The sequence below is a fragment of the Lithobates pipiens genome, unplaced genomic scaffold (genome assembly GCF_037356315.1).
Source record: "Lithobates pipiens isolate NorthernLeopardFrog02 unplaced genomic scaffold, aLitPip1_a1.2 Scaffold_27, whole genome shotgun sequence".
Classification (NCBI taxonomy): domain Eukaryota; kingdom Metazoa; phylum Chordata; class Amphibia; order Anura; family Ranidae; genus Lithobates; species Lithobates pipiens.
In genome coordinates, this window is record NW_027507788.1 from 102,435,702 (window position 1) to 102,457,292 (window position 21,591).

Here is a 21,591-nt window from a genome sequence, read left to right on the forward strand (position 1 = left end):
TTACTTTGTAGAGGCCTTTGTTATTTTCATGAAGCTTATAAAACCATGAATCAAACTTGTATACCTGTCAACTATTCTACATCTTTCATACAAACCAAAATTGCGCTATCCAGTACAAAATACTGGAACACTCCTGATGCTTCTGTCACCTTTGGCGACAAAAGCTTTTTACCTGTAATTTTCAGTCTCCTTTAAGGAGCCATCTATTCAAAACCATACTGGCTGTTACATCACAAAATTGCTTAAAGATTTAGACTGCTTGGCCACCAACAGCAACCAACCACAGCCCTGCTTTGTCTAAAGCGGAACTTCACCCTAAAAGAGAACTTCCGCCTTATGTGCGGTTTTGACAGGTATTCACTCCCTCTTCTGGTTGGATCGCCATGGAAGTTCCCCCCCCCACTCGCCCCCCCCTTCTGGGACCTGTGACGTGTCTCAGAAGGCTACAGGCACTGAGCATCTCGGAATCACAGTCGGCTGTCCACAGTAAACTTGCCAGTGCGGGGGTACCGATGGCCTGGCGAAGAACTGGTTTCCGGTGAGTCTGCCATTGGACCCCTGGACAGGTGAGTGTCCTTTTATTAAAAGTCAGCAGTTACAGTATTTGTAGCTGCTAACTTCTATTCATTTTTTTTTTCAAATAAGGCAAACAACCGCTTTAACTACTCTTGCTTCCTAAAAGCTGGTATAAGACTGAATGCTATAGGTTACAGAATAACAGAACCTTATTGATGTTTCTAATATTGTTTGGAACTGGGTCCTAATTTTATCTTCTCTGTGATAATCTCATAGAATACATACAGCGGGTATATATTTCACCTGTATATTAACATTATTACAATAAGCAACAAAATGAAAAAAAAAAAAAGCAGTACAGATATTAAACTTTTGTACTGGTATAAATAATACATATAAGTTAAAATGTCATCTGAAATCATCCATATCCAGTTTCTTTTCTTTGACTAATTGACCACAACTGATTGTTTTGATTAACAAAGATTACAGTCATTGAACAATGGTCTTTACTTCATATTGTAATGCAACAGTTTTTCCTGTTAAATTACAACCTAAGGACATGTTTATAAAGCAGTGAATATGACATTCACCAAACACTGCATGTGAATAGTCCAGGTACATGTGTTTTAAATGACAATGAATTATTCAGCACTAGAGAATGTCTAGTGAAAGTTACATTATCTGCTTTATAAATAGACCCCTATTATGTGTGTCGCTTAATATGTGCCCTGATATAGAATTCATAAACTGCCATGGAAATGCTGGTAATGTAAAATGTTTTACAATTTGCTTTTAATTTGTTCAAAAGTAGATCGTATTTCACAGTTATTAAGGTAAGACGATGTTGTTTTTTAAATATCAATTTTCATGATATCTAACATCATTAGATGTTTCATTAGTGGCAATGAACACTGTATTTCCTCTACAGGTGGAAATGTATACAATGAACCTTCTTTGTGTTTTGGAGCCTTGATCAAAAGCAAAAGTGAATCCTCCTAAACAGTAATCACCTCTACTCTGTATTAGTGCAGCCAAGATAGTGTCTACAGGAAGCAGATAGGTAAGAATGCAAAAAGAGCAGGTCCTATCATATGTCCTGAGTTTTCACCACACATTTCACCCCATTTATTCCAACTAGCAAAACTATTGCAAGAGAAAGATTATCTTTCTTTATTGGTTATGTAGGAGTGAATTTTAGTTGGTATCTTTTGTCCATTTCCAATTCTTCAATTACCACTGTTCCACCATTAGATCGATCATTCTGTTAATACTTAAGTCTGGAGAGTCAAAAATGTCAGTGGAAAATATACTTGAATTCATGGGACTACTAGGTCCAAAGTTGGAAGTGGATCCTGATGTCAGCGCTTCAAGCCAGTCTGCTGGATCAAATGGAGCACAAGATGATGAGGAAGACGACGATGATGGAGACATGTTTTCTGGATGATCTGGTGAAGATGGCATTTCAATCTGATCAGGAGAGAACATGACTGAGAAGCTATCCTGGCCAGACAAGAAATCATAATTTCCACACACTGGAAACTCCAGAATTGTAGAACTGGGTACAGTTGGTGGTGGTTGGGCATCCATACAGCAATGAAGTTGCTTTGTGAAATTTCTGTTTTGAGTTGCATATGTATTTTGAAGATCGCTTTCTGGCTTTAAGGTATCCACCAGGTCATTGTCGACATGCATTAATTCATCTGAAATGCAAAATGGAGACCATATTTTAGAATAGAAATTCTCACTGAAAGTGGCATAAATGTTAAGTACGACCTAAATGAAAAATATGTGTAATGATTGGGGTCAACTCGAAAAATACTATGGAATTTCATCATCATTAGGTGATAAAACAATAGCTAACACAAAATGGATTTCTTATTCTTTTTTGGGCAGTGACATGAGGCTTAGGCACCATGGGTTTCTAAAATGGAACCTCTCAGGATAAAAATGTTGGAACTGCCATACTAAGTTTTCTACTTAGTGAGTCACTGACCCCCCCAGTAAGCATGTGCACTCCACATGTCTGGCGCCAGATATACACCTGCTTGTTTGAAGCTATTGGCTCACCAAGTCCTGAAAGAAGAATAAATATAACTTGCACCTTCAAAAAACACATCAGTAATAGCAGCTCCCATATTTCTTGTCTGGCAGGTTCCTATTAAAACTGGGACAAGTAAGAGACAGGGGGCTAGCAGTATGAGATAAGGAAGATGTCTTCCAGCATGACAATGACCCAAAACATTCAGCCAAGGCAAAAAAGGAGTGGGTTGATGACTGCATATTGTGGAGTAGTATATAAGAGTCAGAGCAGATGTAGAAAATGTTAAAGCTGGTGCTTAACATAACTAAAACTAAGCTGAAATAAAAAGTTGGTTCTCAAATTCTCCTTGCATTCTGTAGTATTTACAGAGGAAAAATCTTCTGTCTGAGAGTTGCTTTAAACTTAATTTTAAAATTATAAAAAACTAACCTGTGTGGAGTAAAGGTTCTTCTAATATATCTTCAATTGAGTGTGTAATGGCCATCTATGAAAAAAATAGACAATTTACTTAGAGGTTGTCATTATATATGCCATGAAGTAGATGTGCAATTTTCAATGACCCACGTACTTGTGCCTTTTGTATAGCTTCCTGCAGTTCCTCCTCAAAGGAGCGAGGTTTGTGTATTGGATTTTCAGGACTTGCCGTGATCTGCATTGGAAGCTCGAAATCTTGCCCGATTACTTCACACGTAGGAGGTGGAAAAACCTGAGAGATTGACAATCAACTTATGTTAGGTCATTCCATCTCTAAATAGATATAACTTTGTGACTTTCAATGCCACAAGATCCCAACAGGAAAAGTGAGAACAACGGTTTTGATATGCTTAGTAGTTTAAGAGGGCAAAAGTTCATAGCTTTTGAAAGGATAAAGATTCCTTCAAATGCTGTACAAAAATAAGTAGCTTTGAAATGTCTTTACTCAAAGTTTAAAACAGTGCTGAAGACTGATTAAATAACTTTTTCAATATAGTAAATAGTTTCTTTCCAAAAGAACTTACGTCATTGTTTTATATTTTATCTTTTTAAATTCTGTCAATATCCAATACATCCATATAAGTTCGAATTCAAGAATACACCTGTCAATCATCCCAAAACCCTTACCCACCCTACCCAAAAGGAAAAAAAAATAAGTATTATATTTTTATAATATATATATAATACACACACACTATTAGAATATAGGCAATCCTTGAGTATGAACTGGGGAATAATAAGTATAATCACTGACTTTAGGGTGTCTAATCCTCCAGGAATCCACCAACTGGTATTCCACTAATAACTCCTTTATTTCATTCTGGTTTTGTGTTGTAAAACGAGTTGACCCTACCAAGGAATCCATCCCTAGGTCCAAACACATATTGAGATCTCCTGCTACAATAAGTTTCCCTTCTTTAACCACTTGCCCCCCGCCCACTGTCAAATGATAGTGGAGCGGTGCAGCTCTCGTTCTGGGTGGAGTCATACGACAGCGCCCAGAATGGGCGCACAGCGTGGCGATCGTAGCTAGGACACAGTATGACCCCGATCTCTGTAAAGAGCTGTGGCGCTTTAAACATGTGATCGGTTGTGTCCAATCACAGCCAGTCACATGTTTAACATGGAGATCCCGGTAATCGGCTCTCCTCGCCTCACACTGACAGATTGTGAGGAAAGGAGAATCGATCAGCAGCATCTCCTCAGAGGACAAATAGGCATGTAATCAGGGCACTGATAATCAGTGCCCTGATTACAATAAAGCACCCACCAGTTCCAGCAGTGTGCCCACTAGTGCCAGAAGTGAGTGCTCACCAGTGCCCACAAGTGTAAAGAAATCAGTACCCATTAGTGATGCCAGTCAGTGCTGGCTATCACTGCTATCCACCACTGCTGCTTATCAATACCTATCACTGTTGCCCATCAATGCCCATCAGTGCCACCCATCTGTGTCGCTTATCTGTGCCCACCAGTGTCCCCCACTAGTGCCACCTATCATTGCCCATAAGTGTGGCATATTCATGCCTCCTCATCAGTGCTACCTCATCAGTACAGCCTATCAGTGCCGCCTCATCAGCGCCCATCAGTGAAGGAGAAAAATTACTTATTTACAAAATTTACCGACAGAAACTAAGAAAAAAATGTATTTAAAAAACAAAAAAATGTATTTTAGGAAAAAAAGTAAAAAACACAGAAGTGATTAAAAACCACCAAAAGAAAGCTCTACGTGTGTGAAGAAAATGATAATAATTTCACATGGTTAGTGTAGCATGGTCGGCAATTGTCATTCAAAGTGTGACAGAGCTGAAAGCTGAAAAATGGCTTGGGCAGGAAGAGGGTGTAATTGCACAGTATTGAAGTAGTTTAAGGCCATCAACTTTTTCAAATTTTTCTTCAAGAACCTATTTGGTTCCCTATTCAGGGAGTAGAAGTTTGTGATAGTACATTCCTTATTAAATATTCTCCCTTTAATAAACAAAAACCTTCCCCACTGCTGGAGCCCCCATCCGCTTGGCCCCTCCCTCATACTCCCACCACCTCCATTGCCCCTCTCCCCCTTTTCACATTAGGTTATAACATCTTTTACTTATTTTACCCTTAAGGGTAAGAACCCCTCCCATTAGTATCCACCTGCAGGGAAGAAAAAGGGCAATTTAATTGTGAGGAGCATCTGACTAATTCTCATTGTCAAAAAAAAAAAAAAAAACCTTCTACCCTTTTTTTGCCATCCTAATTCCCCTTGCGTCTCCCCCTCCCCCTCTCCCCTCAAGCCGAGTCCACTGCTTGTTATTTAAGGAGCCCAATATTTCCATATTCTCTTCCCAACCCAGAAGGACTGGAGGGGTCATATCCAGCTTGCTGCAAAAAATCCTCTAATGCCGCATACACACAACCGGCCTTTTTGACAACAAAGGTTCGACGGAACGAGTCCGTCGGACAATTCGATCTTGTGTGGGCTCCATCGGACCTTTGCTTGCCAAAAATTCGGCGGACTTTAGAAATAGAACATGTTTTACATTTTTCCACTGGAACTCAGCCGGACCGAGAAATCCGTTCGCGTGTATGCTAGTCCGACGGAAAAAAACCAACGATAGGGCAGCTATTGGCTACTGGCTATGAACTTCCTTATTCTAGTTTCTCCTCGACATAGTGGAACCCAACGATCACTTCTCTTGGGATGTCGGCCGCTTGGCTTTGGTATCTCATCACCCTATGAACTTTGTCAATCTTTAATGTTTCTGAGGCCTCCTTTCCCAGCATGGGCTTAGATAGCCCCCTCATTACAGCCAATAGTTCTTCTTCATGTTTCTTTTGTATGCCTCTTATTCATAGTTTTTAGCGTTGGCTTTGATTTTTTTTGATCCAACATTTTTTGTGTAATAGGGACCCATTAGCCTTCTATAATGACTTCATCTGTTCACTTATCTCCTCCAGAGTCTGATCATGCGTATTCAGCCTTTCCTCCATCTCTTCTACCCGACCGAGAATCTGCCCTATGCCCACACAGACTGTTGCCATGTCCGTTTTCAGGGATATTTCAATTTTAAAAAAGCATCTCTGCCACGGCTTCTTAGAGTAAGGGCATACCTGCTTGTATTGCCTCAAAGCCCACTTCCTCCTCTGCTGGTAGAGCCGAGTCTTCTTTTTTTTTTGGAAAATCCATTTTGTGCTTTGGGTTAACCCCAGGTCATTGGACCTTACAGTTGTAGCTTCTTGTACTATCAATTTTTATCTACTTGTCCCGGTTAGTGAGGATACACCTTGTCGGGGGCTACCAGCTACTTCCTCAGACATACTTATTTCTGCTGACATCTATCACTGAATACCCCCAGGGCTGGTGGCAGGTTAAGTTGATTTACCTGCGCCTGCTTTATGTGGTTTGCCCCTCATGTTCCACCCTCAGTTTTTTAATATGGAAAGCGAGTAGGTAACTTGTATAAGTCAATGTCTGAAGGGCTAAGCACACAGATAAAGATGGGGGTGCAGTCTCAGTCCATGTCTTTGCTGTATAATTAGCAGTCCACACTATCTCCTGATAAGCCACTGATTTAAATAATTGTCTCAGACCCCACCCTTTTGCTCTTTGCCACTTGGCCCCCCCAACTATATAAATGTTTAGGATCCTATAGATATCTATATATAGTCCAGTAGTGGGGGTTTCCCAGTGTAATCAGGAAAAACAGAGTGGAGATGTATTCAGGGTCTGGGCCCAGCCAGATACAGTACATACAAATAAAAAAAAAAAAAAAAAAAAGTCCAGAATCTTACATTTACTAGCCTCTTTCAGGGAACAGGGACTTCAGCACTCAGTATAGAGTCTCCTAGCTGGTCTTCTCTTATTCTTCCTCTTCTCCTGAGCTGCAGCCAGAGAGACCCTTAGTAGTGGATTCAGAGTTAGGGAGCCTTGGATGTCCTCCCTTCACACCAGCTTCCTCCCAGGGTGCAGCTAGATAGGCAGACAGGCAAGCTCCAGGCAAAAGGAGCCCCATGCACCTTCTTCTAGTCTCTCAGTATCCGCAATACCATCGCCTCAGCGTTCAATCCAGTGGGTGGATGAATGATCCTCTGATCTGCAGGTTGGGAAAGGCCAGAATCTGCCAGGGGATTGTCGCTAATAATTTGGATTTCTGGTCTCTCCAGGGGAGAGGAGCAGGGCTCGTGGAGTAGGAATTGGTATCACACCAGTCTGTAGAGCCAAATGTGTCCAGACACCAGACTCTACTATGCACAGCCCAATCCGCCATTGAGCAGCAGCGGGAAGAAGGGCTGAGGGCGCGCGGTGGCTCTCTTCTCCAGTGCGATCGTCATCACGTGACAAAGCCCCCCCCCCGTCATCTCCCAGGGAATTAATCCGCAATTATGTCATTGTGTAGTTGACTTGCTTGAACATCAAAAAGTGGTAGTTAAAAAAATAAAATAAAAAAATTCCTTGCAAGGCAATGTCATAATCTGCTATTATGCATCACCGCTGAGAGGGCTGACATCTTCTCCCGGTCTTCCTTCCGGGTTCTTGGCCTCCGACTACATTACATGATCGGCCGGGGGCGCAATGACATCACTCCCACACATGCGCTGTAGCCGCCGTTTACTGGCTCCAAGAAAGGCTGCTTAGTGATGGTGAGGAGCAGAGGGCCCCTGTTAAGCAGGCTGGCTGGCTGCCACAGTGGAAAGATGGCTACCGAGTCTTATATGCCTGGGACACAGCCAATACCTTTCTTGGAGCCAGTATTCAGCTTTATAGCTATGCAGAGATATCACGGAAGCACCTAGATGCCCTGATCAACAGCTCATGGCTGAGCTGCATAGTGCTGCCTTTATAGTTCCACATAGACAGCGAGTGAGTAACTGATCCATTTTGTGACATCAAGTACTGCTATTTGAATCACTGCCAATTTCGCATTTTGAATTAAGCAATTGTCCGTGTACGGACCCCCATTATTCTTATTGATCAGTAAAAGTTTGGCAAAGAATAGCAACCTTAATCGCACATAGGCGAGTCATAGCCCTTTTGGATCACATTTATCTGTGGACTTGCAGCTCTTATTATCTTAGCCCAGTGAAACACACATGATCTGTGGACCTGCAGACTGCTTTTCTGTTTCCATTTTTTGGACTAATCCCGTTACACGGCCCTCTCTATTAACCATAGACTGGTATATCCTTTTTTATTTACAATTTTTGAATATTGCAACGCCTGTTGTCTTCAATCTAATTAAATATAGGCTTGGTTGGTGATATGTTTACCCTAATCTCTGTATAATACAATATATCATTGGTGCCAATATCTTATTTGGGTGGTGTCTATCGTTTTGTCTTGTATGTATTTGTTGTTTGTCCTTGTCCCCTGACTTGTATGTTTATTTATAGTGTTAGGTGTTGAATAGTATTTTCTACAATTGGTCTTTTTTCAATAAATTATTCTAAATGACTATTATGCAATACTGGTCATTATTTCCCAGGGCTCACCCATGTGGCACTTGGTACTGTGGCGTCTTTCTGACACAGTGCACATTTTTTCAAGTAATTAGGGGGTGCTGAGGGAGGCTGCTACACACAGGAGTTTTTTTTTTTTTTTTTATCTTAGTGCATAGAATGCATTGAGGTAAAAAACCTTCTGCCTTTATAACTCCTTTAAGACTGTTACACATGGGCCGAATATTGCCCGGTTTCTGTTGATACAAGCCAATATTCGAGCTGTATGTACAGCAGCCTGACAGAAGCGATTTAACGACCAGCTTTTATTGAATCGGCATGCTGAAAAACCAGCATCCTATCAGTGATTGCAGCCCTGATCAGTGTGTTCTGGGGTGGGGGGGTGTCAGTCCCACTGTCAAAACACAATAGCTCAGTGGGGAGATCGCTGTACTAACATCAGTTGTGTAAGTACAGAGATATGTTAATTTTATTTTTGTTTCGCTCACTGGGATGAATGAAAAGCTTTGGACCCAATTTTGGAGACCCATGGTGTGCTGGTGACATTTGTTGCTCTGATTGTTCACAGTTCCAGCTGGTGGTCGCTTCAGCACCCACTTATACATACAGTTACTTCTACAGGAATGTGCGCATTGGGAATAGTACGTAAGCAATAAGGTAGAACACCATAGAATGTGATGACAGAGAAAAGATGTGGGCAGAAAAAAATGTTACATTTGAAAACAAAAATGCACATTTGATTGACTGAGTGAATAGTTTTTCATTTAAACCTTTGATTAATATATGTAGTAATACACATGTAATGAGAATTTATTTTACAGATTCATAGTGTTTACTCACCATGAAGTTTCCATTAACTTCTGGGCTCATCAGTTGATCCTGAACTGGTGGTGGTAGTTCTGGTCTATCATTACTCAGAGTATACAGAAACTGTGTGTCTTCAGTTTGTGCTTTTGCACAAGCGGTTATAGCACATTCATCAGTCTCTTTTTTGATGGTTATTCTGGGGTTGAGCTTCTCATTCTTCCGCCGATTTTTTAAGCGTTTGTGCATCTCTAGTTCCACTCGAAGGTCTTCTGCCTGCTTCTGTTCTTGCAGTAACTTCCATGTCAAGTTTTCAATCACTTTTTGCTTTTCTAGAAGGACTTGGTCATCATCTATTCCTTGCATCGCCATGTCTTTGTCCTGACTTCCTGTCTGTGTCTCAGAACTGTCTTTGAAATTGCTAGGTGTTTTGGGTGGCTCAGGAACACCCTCAGCAGGAGCTGGAGGAGGGGAAGTCCGAAAGGTGCAAAGAGTTGCAGCAGTGGTGTCACATGAAGAAGGATTTTGAAAGGAGGGAATTTCAATAACTGGGGTTATCAACCCTGCACTTTGGATAGGGGCTGGAATGGTCTTGGCACGAGGAATCTGGTATGGCCTAAGGCGTTCCAGTAATGCTGGTTTTGTGCCCGATACAGGAAGTCCTCTTTTCCTAAGATGTTGGCGGAGCTCTGACACCTTTCAAAAAGTAGATAAGAGGATATCACTGTATAATTATGTGATTTTAGCACTTGTTATGGTTGTTTAAAGGCTAAGGGCAGTACATAAGAAATATGACAAGTTAAAATGATTTTACTATACCAAAAGTCAGAACTGCTTCCATTAGCATATCATTATGGTGTGGCCTTATGAGCCAATAGGATGGTGTAAGGCCAATTATTTACAATACCAGAAAGGACTGATCTTTTCTGATTGCTGCAGCCAAAGTAATTCTGGACTCCCAATCAGCAGAGAATTTTTCAGAACGTATGTGCAGATCTCACTTGCAGTACTAGAACCTATTATATGTATGACAGGTGTATTTTACAGGAATATGGGAACTTTTTTTTTTATGGTGTTGAACATTTACTAGTATTTTTCTTGACTGTCCTTCCACATATACGTACTCAGAAAGCAAAAATAATAGCCTAAATGTATTTCTAGTGTCTATCTACTTCAAATGAAATTTCTAATATTATCTGTAATACTAAGTCAACATGAATGTACAAGCTTATATATATTATGGAACAAGACTCTGCTACAGTGTCCTTTCCTAGCCAGTGAAAACCCACACCTTTCTCCAAAATGGGTCCAAAGCTTAAATTTAGATGACTAGATATACACTTAAGATTTATACATGTAGTCCAATAGCCATTGTAAATTCAGCATTGATAACCAGAGCACAGTTCAAGCTAAAAACTATGTTTTAGTTTGGAAAAAGTAGTCATGAAGTGAAAGTCAATCTTCCCAGTGGGAACATAGGCAGCAGTAAAGATCTGAAATAAGTTACAAATCTTTCCACTCTATTAAAAGTGTTTTTAGTGTAGTGTGTCTCCATGTTGGAGAAATTGTCTTTACTTCCTGTTCTTTGTGACACCTGTAAGGCTACTTTCACACTGGGGCAGCAGTAAAGCGCCGCTAGTTTTAGTGGCACTTTTTGGGTGCTAGCGGGGTGCTTTTAACCCCCGCTAGTGGACGAAAAGGGTTAAAAGCACCCATAAAGCTCTGCTGCAGAAGGGTTTTCCAGGCACTTCGGCAGCACTGCCCATTGATTTAAATGGCTGGGGTGGTTTAGGAGAGGCACTACTGCACTGCCCCAAAGACACTGCTCGCAGGACTTTTTTTCCTGCCCTGCAAGTGCAACGCCCCAGTGTGAAAGCACTCGGCCTTTCACACTGGGGTGGCTTGAGAGGCCCCAGTGAAAAAGGGGATCACAGACAGCAATATAAGCCCTCATTTCACACAGACTGGGGTTGATTTATTAAAACTGGAGAGTGCAAAATCTGATGCAGCTGTGCATAGAGACCAATCAGCTTCCAGATTTTTTTTTCCCCCAATCAAAGCTTAATTGAACAAGCTGAAGTTAGAAGCTGATTGGCTACCATGCACAGCTGAACCAGATTTTGCACTCTTGTGTTTTAGTAAATCAACCCCACATGATCTTGACAGAAGTCCTGTTAGCTGATCATTTCATGTGCTCCCTGTCTGTACTAATTATTGTCAGTTACATTGTTCTTGGTTAGCTTTAAAACTGCAGAACCATGCCTCTCTATGTTATGGATAAATGGGGAGGGGTTTGCTCTGTGGTCCAATCTTGTTTCTGTTGCCCTGATATAGCAGGGTGACTGAGCATTTTCATTTTAGGACAGGAAGTGTGTTACTGGCAAAATCACAAAAAAAGTTGAAGAATGGGAAAAATCTGGAAAAAGAAAACAAATGCAGCCACTACAGCTAAAGGATGGATAAGCTGCAGTATCTCACATTTTTGTTTTGGGCTCAGATATACTTCAGGGAGGTTTAAATAATCACACTTACTGTTAGATCATCCAGGTTTGCTGGTAAAAACTCTGGTTTCAGAGGAGAGGTGGCAGTTGAATTCTGTGCAGTTGGCATGGCTGCTGTAGCAGATGGAGGAGAGATATTTATGGTGGATGTACCAGCTGGTGCTGCTCCTGTGAAGCTAATCACCTGATCTGCTGAAATACTGAAAAAAAAAAAAAAAAGGTAGATACTCTTAATTTGGGTCATTGCGCTATAAAGAAATAATTTTAAAAATAAATTAATGATGTCCTCACTGCAAATGTTTAATCAGTATGGTACCTTGTAGCCAGAGGGTGAACTGTCTGCACACAGAAAGTTTGGTTCTGTTGCTGGTTGAGGATTTGTAGTTGAAGGAAGATCTGTTGCTGTTGCAGCAAACGAGAATAGGCAGCATCCATTGCAACCGGAGACCTGTCAGCCTTCTGATCCGGTGGAATGTATTGATGATACTTGAGCTTCTTAACCTTTGGTTTAGCATCTTTGGGCTTCTTTTGCCTTTGGCTTTTTCCCATATCAGAAGACTTTGCTGGGACCTGAAAAGTGAATTTTTTGTGTTTATTGCAAAGATAATATAACAAAAGTATTTCTTTTAGGAGATGCAGACCTAAAACACGCTGGTCTCAATCCAATGCCTTCACGACACATACTACCCATAAGTGTGCAGATCCTGGCTGAACTAAAATGATCTTTTTTTACTGCTTTTTCATCCAATACAGGCATACCCCACTTTTAAGTACACAATGGGGTTTATTTACTAAAGCTGGAAAGTGCAAAATCAGGCTCACTTCTGCATAGAAACCAATGAGCTTTTAACCCCAGCTTGTTCACTTTAAGCTTTTGTAATAAAACCTGGAAGCTCATTGGTTTCTATGCAGAAGAGAGCCTGATTTTGCACTTTCCAGCTTTAGTAAATAAACCCCATTGTGTACTTAAAAGTGAGGTATGCCTGTACTTACAAGCTGTCCTAGTCTTGCTTTCTGGTTTTAGACACTTTGGGGTTGACTTACTAAAACTGGAGCACTCAGAATTTGGTGCAGCTGGGCATGGCAGGCAATCGGTTTCTAACTTTAGCTTGTTCAAGTAAGCTTTGACCATAAAACCTGAAAGCTAATCACACACATTTTGCACTCTGCAGTTTAGTAAATCTACCTCTAGGGGACCTTAAGCAAATGTGAATAATGGCAGTCTCTTTAACATCTCCATTAACATCTCCATTTTTTGCTAACACTGATGGTATCTGCATATTTAATGAAATTCAGAACTCTATGTGGGACCCAGCCAACTGCCTACTCTGTTTTTATAGCAACAATTCGATTGCACCATCTTGCAGCTAAAATACTGCAGAGAAAGCACAAATGGCTGAGTTTTACTTGAGCTCTAGATTGTCTTGTGATTTCACAGAAGCCCCTGTATCACATCTCTTTTATTTCTACTGCTTGTCTAACAAGTAGGGTTGCCATCTTATCCATTTAAATCTGAACACATATGAATTCCACAGGTTCTGAAGGTAGTTTAAAGCAGATAAGGCACTGAGTTTAATTACTACCTTAATCAGCCCCAGAACCTGTGTACGGTAATTCATATGTGTTCACTTTTAAAAGGGATGAGGTGACAATCCTACTAACAAGTCCCAATAGTTCACACCAAAAATCTAAAATACTCCTAGGAAGTAGTTACTGCCGTAAAGCATGTTAAGAAGATATGGATAAACCTGATGTGATAGACCATAAGAATGAGCTTTTGGTATCACTATGTATTTATCCAAGTAGAGAGCAGCTTTAATGCCTTTGTATGGACAGTTGGACACAACATTTTTGGATATTTTCATCAATTGTTTTTAATTATCCATGTGTTGTCATCCATATAAGTACTGTTAAAGTCCACACAGCCTCCAAATCCAACTTTTCTATGAAATGACCGGAGAAGGTAAATAAAAGCACAAAACACGTAATGAAAGTTGGTAATACCTCTGCAAGCCATCTTTCTGTAGGCACAAGCTCACGTGTGCTTGAGATTTAAATATGACCCTAACTATACATTTGAGGATACATTCAGAATTAAAGAGGAAGTAAACCCTGATGAGTTTACTTCCTCTTTCATTCCCTGCAAAGGCAAAGCATAATGGACTACTATGCATCGCAGAGTAGCCCATTATGTGTCACTTACCTGACACAGGAGCCAGCGAAGTCGCCGCTGTCCCCTGTAGTCCGCCGCATCCATCTTGTTGGTGGGGTCTCGCAGCTCCGCCGCTGTCATTCGGCGAAGCCGCGATGACGTCACTCCCACGCATGCGCACGGGAGCTGACACGCGCGGCAGCTCCGTCGCTGAGAATGCCGCGCTCAGTGTGCCTACGCGCCGTAGACAGCGGTGCCTGTTTTCGGGCAAATATCTCCTAAACCATATAGGTTTAGGAGATATTGCTTGGACCTACAGGTAAGCCTTAATCTAGGCTTACCTGTAGGTCAAAGTGGTTTGTAAGGGTTTACAACCACTTTAAGAGATCAGATTCTTGCGAATTCCTTTGAAAAATGAAAATCTAATTTTCGATCTAAAGTTCATCTGCTTTATTTACTAAACAGAAACAAACATTTCCTTTTTAATTTTCATTAGACAGGTGCAAACTTAGGATGAATACTAATTGCACCTTTTTCTGATTGGTGTAGGTGCAACTGACTGCAAACTTGCACCAAATACCTTGCTATTGACAGTTAAAATAACCGGTCAGGTTAAAAAACATGGGTTGACTTGTTTTGGAAGATGCTTGTTACAAGGCTGTCATAAGTATTCTTCATTTACCACTTCTTGAGTCATTGGTCAGGGACAAACACATTTACTTGTTATCAGCTATTAGATATCAAATATGGACATTCTTGTTTTGAGTCCCCTAGTCAATAAAATAAAGGAAGGATACAGAGGACGCCTTTAAAAGCCAGCAATGGTAGTTCCCATATTTATATCCTTGAAGAAAACGGATTATGTAGAAAAAAAGCGTATACATACGCATACAGTCTGTATATATGGCATAAATTATGTGTTGTGCAGAACAATACAATACCTTAGGAACCCCAGGTGAAGCCTGTGCTGAAAGATGAGCACTTGACCTATTGGTTGCCAATGAGTCAGCCTCTGTGATTGTTCCTGAACTTGGCTGGTTCACCTCAATTATACAGGGAAGATCCAGCTGGAAGAAAATAATAAATCTCATGAGTCTGAAATTGAAGCTATGAATGTATGCTTCTTGTGGCACAAAGCCTGTCGTTATCTTGGAGGGTCTTATGAGAGTCAAGCACAAAATTGTATGACTGTAGAATTTAAAAATGAAATGTTAGCAGTAGTAGCTATGATGAAAGTGCCAGATGTGTAAAATCAGTACTATATTGGTTCCATTTCTCCATTTAATCTGTAAAATTTCACAAAAGACATATTAAACTGCAAAACAGATATCCGAATTACATTGCATTAATCTCCTAAAAGAAATGAGACGTATTTTGGGATGTGTGTGTAAATCAATCCATATGAGAACTGCATCACAACATTTATTAATAAACTATTTTACTGACCCCCTAACCACCCACCTTAAACTGCAAATGGAGCTATACCTAGCTGTACACATGTTGTGGACTCAATGATTTTCTTCATGGCACAGCAAAAATGATATCTCATGTCGCATTTGGCAGGCAGTACCGCCATTGCATGTGACCCATTCAAGCGGATGGGGCCCCACTGTAACCACGAACCAAACAAGGCTCACAGTTGCAGCACAGTGGTTTCATTTAAAAACTCCCATCCAACTGTTAAAAAAAGCCAAGGCATTCAGGAGACAGAAGTATCATCTCCTAAATGCCTGTCAGCTGCACCTGTGCAAAGGATCACTTTTCAGCGAGCAGTGTAGGTGAAAATTAACCCTTAGTGATCCGACATGCAGTACACTGGGGCAGCAGTTTCAGACTACAAAGACCTTTCTCATGCACACTGCCCTCTAGTGTATATATGTAAAATAAACACTAGAGGGCAGTGTGCTTGAGAAAGGTCTTTGTAGTCTGAAACTGCTGCCCCAGTGTACTGCATGTTGGATCAATAAGGGTTAATTTTTTATATATATACATGAGGGGTATTCAAGTCAAACCGGGACATTTTATTGCTAGTATGGGGTACTACACACAGTAGTAAGTGGCATGTGTGCCCTATAACAGTCCAAAGGTCGTTAATCAAGATGGCATACAACAGTGTTAATGCGTGAATGGAACAAACAGCATGTGGTGATGAAGTTTATTGTAAAAAAGGTGTAAAACCCACAGATATCTACAGAAGACTTCAAGCACAGTACAGCGATGAGACACTCAGTAACAGCAAGACATTTGAATGGTGTGAACATTTCAAAGATGGCCGTACATCCGTCAGTGATGATCCCGGCCATGGTGCTTCCTAGCCCACTGTAGTCATTCCTGTGAACATTCAGCGTGTGAAAAGCCTGATCCTGGATAATCGACGCATAACCTGTCATGAATTTGCCCAAGAGACAAATCTTTCTGTGGTGCACTGATGACAAAGTTAAGAAGGCTGTCCTAGAATGGTTCAGGTGTACTGACAAATATTTCTATGCTGAAGCTTTCCAGGCATTAGTTAAATGTTGGGATATGTGTATAAATGTAGCAGGGGAGTACATCAAAACATAAATGCAGTTTCCACTCCTTGAAATCTGTTTTTTTGTTATATAAATTCAAAAGTCCTGGATTGACTTGAACTCCATGCCCAAGAGGGTTAAGGCAACGCTGGAAAATAATGGTGGCCACACAAAATATTGACACTTTTGGGCCCAATTTGGACATTTTCACTTAGAGGTGTACTCACTTTTGTTGCCAGCGGTTTAGACATTTTCGGCTGAGTGTTGAGTTATTTTGAGGGGACAGCAATTTTTCACAGTTATACAAGCTGCACACTCACTACTTTACATTGTAGCAAAGTGGCATTTCTTCAGTGAAAATATATAATAAAATATTTACAAAAATGTGAGGGGTGTACTCACTTTTGTGAGATACTGTATATATACACTGTATATGTATTGTTACTGTCTCAGTTTTGTATTCTGGGTTCCTATATAATTTAAAATATGGACTTTCCGGAAATGCTTTTACCATCTTTTAGAAAATTGGTGCAATGAAATTTCTGATATTCATTTGGAAACTGACATTCTCAGTCCCTTCACAAATGAATGTGGCCATCTGCGAACTGGCAATTACTGAATGTTTATTGCATAGTTAATCATACTTTAGGGACCTGAGAGACCAAATGATAAGCATACTAATGGTTTATTAGGTCAAGTAAGAAAGAGAAATGGACACTACGTAAAAGTTACCACTAGACTAAAATACAACTCACATCTATGATAACACAAGGTACAATTGAAAAACAGAATACTCTCCCCAAAGTGAGAAATACAGGCATACCCCGCTTTACGGACACTCACTTTACGTACACTCGCGAGTATGGACATACCTGCGAGTGTACGTAAAGTGCCTCACAAGTACAAACATTCCCACGCCATGCAGCCATAGTAGAAGGAACTGAAGCTCTGAGCACGTAGCCTGCCCTGTTCCAGTGTGCTCTTCCTGTATCCTGGCCACCTCTCTACCTCCGGTGACATCACATCTGCACGGTGGTTCTTCCGGATTCCCTGTCAACCACAGAAAGCCATCCAGCTTCTGCACAGCACTGTCCGCTGTGCACAGCGCGATGTCCAGGGGATGGATTGGAGCGCCCCCCCTGCCTTGCATCAAATTAGCCTATTTACATATGAGTGTTCCCCTAACACCCCCACTACAGCCCCTGATGCCCACACTACAGCTCCTGATGCCCACACTACAGCCCCTGGCACCACCACTACAGCCTAGAAGTGAAAAAAGGTATTGCTTCACTTTAAGTACATTTTCGTTTTACATACAAGCTCTGGTCCCATTGTGTACTTAACCCCTTGCCGCCAAGCATACGCAGATGTGCGTACTCGGCTTTCGGGGGTTATACCGGGATGATGCCCGCACCTGCAGGCATCATCCTGGTACCATTTTTCAGAGCGGGCAATTGGCTTTCCAGCCATAACAACCGATGTGGCTAAAAGCCGCTCGACTGTTATGCCGGAGGAGCGGGAGGGGACGCTCTTACCGGGACTCCCGTTCAAGCGGGAGCACCAATGCACAATCCGCTGCTTCTAGCGGCTAGGGAGGGACTGGAATGAAGCCCTAAGTGGCTTCATTCCAGTCTCCTAATTGTAAACACGGAAGCAACGGCATGACGTCACTTCCGATTTACTCGGCTGCCAAATGCACCGGATTTAAAAATGTATTTAAAAATTTAAAAATGTATACAGTATTCAGAATCGCCAAAAACAGCGATCTGAATACTTTGAAGTGTAAAGGAGGGATCGGGGGTCTTTTAGACCCCCGATTCCTCCATAAAGAGTACCTGTCACCACCTATTACTGTCACAAGGGATGTTTACATTCCTTGTGACAGCAATAAAAGTGATCAATATTTTTTTTTTAAAACAATTTATTAATTTTAAAATAAATAAAATAAATAAGATTTTTTTTTAACCCCCCCCCCCCCCCCGCGCGAGCTTGCGCAGCAAAGAAAACGCATATGGAAGTCGTGCCCGCATATGTAAACAGTGTTCAAATCACACATGTGAGGTATCACCGTGATCGTCAGAGCAAGAGCAATAATTCTAGCACTAGACCTCCTCTGTAACTCTGTAACTCTCTTTTATGACATAAAATATTGCAACAATAGCCTTTTTATTTTCTAGAGACTCTGCTAAAAAATATATATAATGTTTGGGGGTTCCAAGTAATTTTCTAGCAAAAAATATGGATTTTAACTTGTAAACACCAAAGGTCAAAAATAGGCTTAGTCATGAAAGGGTTAAAAATGGGGTATGCCTGTACTGCAGCATGTGGACAATCTAGCGCAGCTATACTATATGTAGTGAAAAACGTATCTTTCCTCATACCTGAAATGCAGTGTTGGTAGATGTTGGGGACAAGTTAACTGAAAGACCAGGAGAAGGTGCAAAGCGAGGAGAGGAGGAAGTAGAAGAAGAGGAAGAGCTAGTGATGTCATCATCAAAAGAAAAGGCATCAGAAGAAGAGATTGTGATCTGTTCTACTGAAAGAAAATGAAAAAAGTGAATTCAAAATCAAATTTAAAAAAAGATACAGTTAGAGGCTGACATTTATGTTTATCAAAATGTATATTTCAGTCAGTCAGTGGAAAATATGCAATAAGAAATGTAAGGTTTATAGCCTAATTTCAGTCATTTTTTTAAAGTTTTTTTTAGTTTTGGACAAAGTGGGAAAGAGTAAACATTTTCTTTAAGGTCTTTATTTCTGTCTGTGACCCCAAAAGGGGGGTTGTAAAAAACAGCAATAAAAACATTATTAAATATTCTACCCCTTCATCACTGTACTTATATCTGGTTTTGGTTTTGGCAGTGGCGGAATTATCACGGTCGCACCAGTCGCATTTGCGACTGGGCCCTTGAGTTCCGCCACTGTGGGGGGGCCCGCTGCCGCCCGGGAGTCGGAGATAGTAATTTACACGGAGTCCCGATAAGCTCCGCCCACCCTTTCCAGCTGCTCCGCCCATCCTCCCCTCCCATCCTCTGCTCCAGCACCACGGGGACAGTCCCCGTCCGCTTAGCCCATCCTCTCTGCCCGCACAGCCTCCGCCCATCTTCTCTTCTCCGGCCACACCTTCACTCACAGTCTCCGCCCATCTTCTCTTCTCCGGCCACACCTTCACTCACAGTCTCCGCCCATCTTCTCTTCTCCGGCCACACCTTCACTCACAGTCTCCGCCCATCTTCTCTTCTCCGGCCACACCTTCACTCACAGGCTCTGCCCAGCCTCTCTGCTCGCCCAAGCAAGACCGAGCAAGGAGGAGGAACGAAGTGATCTGAAAGTGAGTGGCACCATCACTTAATAACAACACTGCCACCGATACCCCCTCCACACCACTACTGCCACTGATACCCCCTCCACACCACTACTGCCACTGATACCCCCTCCACACCACTACTGCCACTGATACCCCCCGCACCACCACTGCTGCCACTGATACCCCCGCACCACCACTACTGCCACTGATACCCCCTCCACTGCTGCCACTGATACCCCCCCGCACCACCACTGCTGCCACTGATACCCCCCAGACCACCACTGCTGCCACTGATACCCCCCGGACCACCACTGCTGCCACTGATACCCCCCGCACCAACACTACTGCCACTGATACCCCCTCCACTGCTGCCACTGATACCCCCTCCACTGCTGCCACTGATACCCCCCGCACCACCACTGCTGCCACTGATACCCCCCGGACCACCACTGCTGCCACTGATACCCCCGAACCACCACTGCTGCCACTGATACCCCCCGGACCACCACTGCTGCCACTGATACCCCCTCCACTGCTGCCACTGATACCCCCCGCACAACCACTACTGCCACTGATACCCCCACACCACCACTGCTGCCACTGATACCCCCCGCACCACCACTGCTGCCACTGATACCCCACACACACCACCACCACTGCCACGGATACCCCCCACACCACCACTGATACCCCCACACACCACCACAACTGCCACCGATACCCCCCACACCACCACAACTGCCACTGATACCCCCACACACCACCATAACTGCCACTGATACCCCCACACACCACCATAACTGCCACTGATACCCCCACACACCAACACAACTGCCACTGGTTCCCCGTCCCCCCCACCACCACCACTAATACCCCCCAAACCACCACAACCACTGATCCACCCCATGATGACCACTACTGTCACTGATCCACCCCACCATGACCGCTGCTGCCACTGATCCCATCCTGCAACCACCATCCTTGCCACTGATACCATTCCCCTCCCCACCACTCATCCCATCCCACCCCCCCAACCACCACCCTCACCACAGATCCCATCCTCCCAAAACCACTGCCACTCATCCCATTCCATCCCCCTCCACCCCCCTAACCATCACCCTTTCCACTGATCTCATTCCCACCTCCACATCTGCCATTCATCCCATTCAACCCCCCTATCACTGATCCCACCCCCCCAACCACAACCCTTTGCCACTGATCCCATCCCCCCTCACCACTGACACTCATCCCATTCCACCACCGCTACTACTGATCCCATCCCCACCAAACCACCACCGCTGCCACTGATTCCATCCTCCCCACCGCTGCCACTTATCCCATCCTCCCCACCTCTGCCACTCATCCCATCCCCCACCACGGATGCCACTGATCCTATCCCTCCTCAACCACCACTGCTGTCAATAATCCCATCCCCCACTACCACCACTGCCACTCATCCCAGGGGCATAACTACAGGGGTCACAATTGCCCCTGAACACCTGGATGGGGGCGGGGGGCATTTAGAGGAACAAATCCCCTAAATTTTTCTACTGTGGCCACTAAAAGTCTGCTTCTCCTCCTGTCTCTCTGATAGGCATTAAGTGACTGCAGGAGGAAAATGGAGGGGATTTGTTCCCCCTGCTATCCAGGTCCTGCTACCCCTGGGATCAGTGGGAAGAGCCCTGGCTGGAGGTCAGGGGGGCCCTCCATGGTTTCTTGCACCGGGGCCCTGGAGGTTCTAGTTACGCCACTGGGTTTTGGTTTTCTCTGTTTTTCTATTGAGAAGATTGGAAAGATTTTAGAGCAAATGGAAGGAATTAATAAAACCCAAGATCAAGGTTGTAACCCATTCC

General features: G+C 42.7%; 1 protein-coding gene across 3 annotated transcripts in view; it reads right to left on the reverse strand.

The window, feature by feature from the left end:
* Positions 1 to 872: 872 nt before the first annotated feature.
* The window catches only part of LOC143934031 (myocardin-like), a 77,780-nt gene continuing 57,061 nt past the window's right edge, over positions 873 to 21,591 (reverse strand). For 2 of the 3 annotated variants that reach the window (XM_077457274.1, XM_077457276.1), the window contains 8 exons: positions 18,813 to 18,967; positions 14,863 to 14,988; positions 12,086 to 12,339; positions 11,801 to 11,969; positions 9,305 to 9,964; positions 3,126 to 3,263; positions 2,987 to 3,041; positions 873 to 2,216 (listed from right to left, as the gene is read on the reverse strand). In XM_077457274.1, the coding sequence (XP_077313400.1) occupies positions 1,747 to 2,216; positions 2,987 to 3,041; positions 3,126 to 3,263; positions 9,305 to 9,964; positions 11,801 to 11,969; positions 12,086 to 12,339; positions 14,863 to 14,988; positions 18,813 to 18,967 (2,027 nt within the window). In that variant the 3' untranslated portion in view covers positions 873 to 1,746. The remainder of the gene's footprint in view (positions 2,217 to 2,986; positions 3,042 to 3,125; positions 3,264 to 9,304; positions 9,965 to 11,800; positions 11,970 to 12,085; positions 12,340 to 14,862; positions 14,989 to 18,812; positions 18,968 to 21,591) is intronic. The other variant, XM_077457275.1, reaches the window with a different exon arrangement.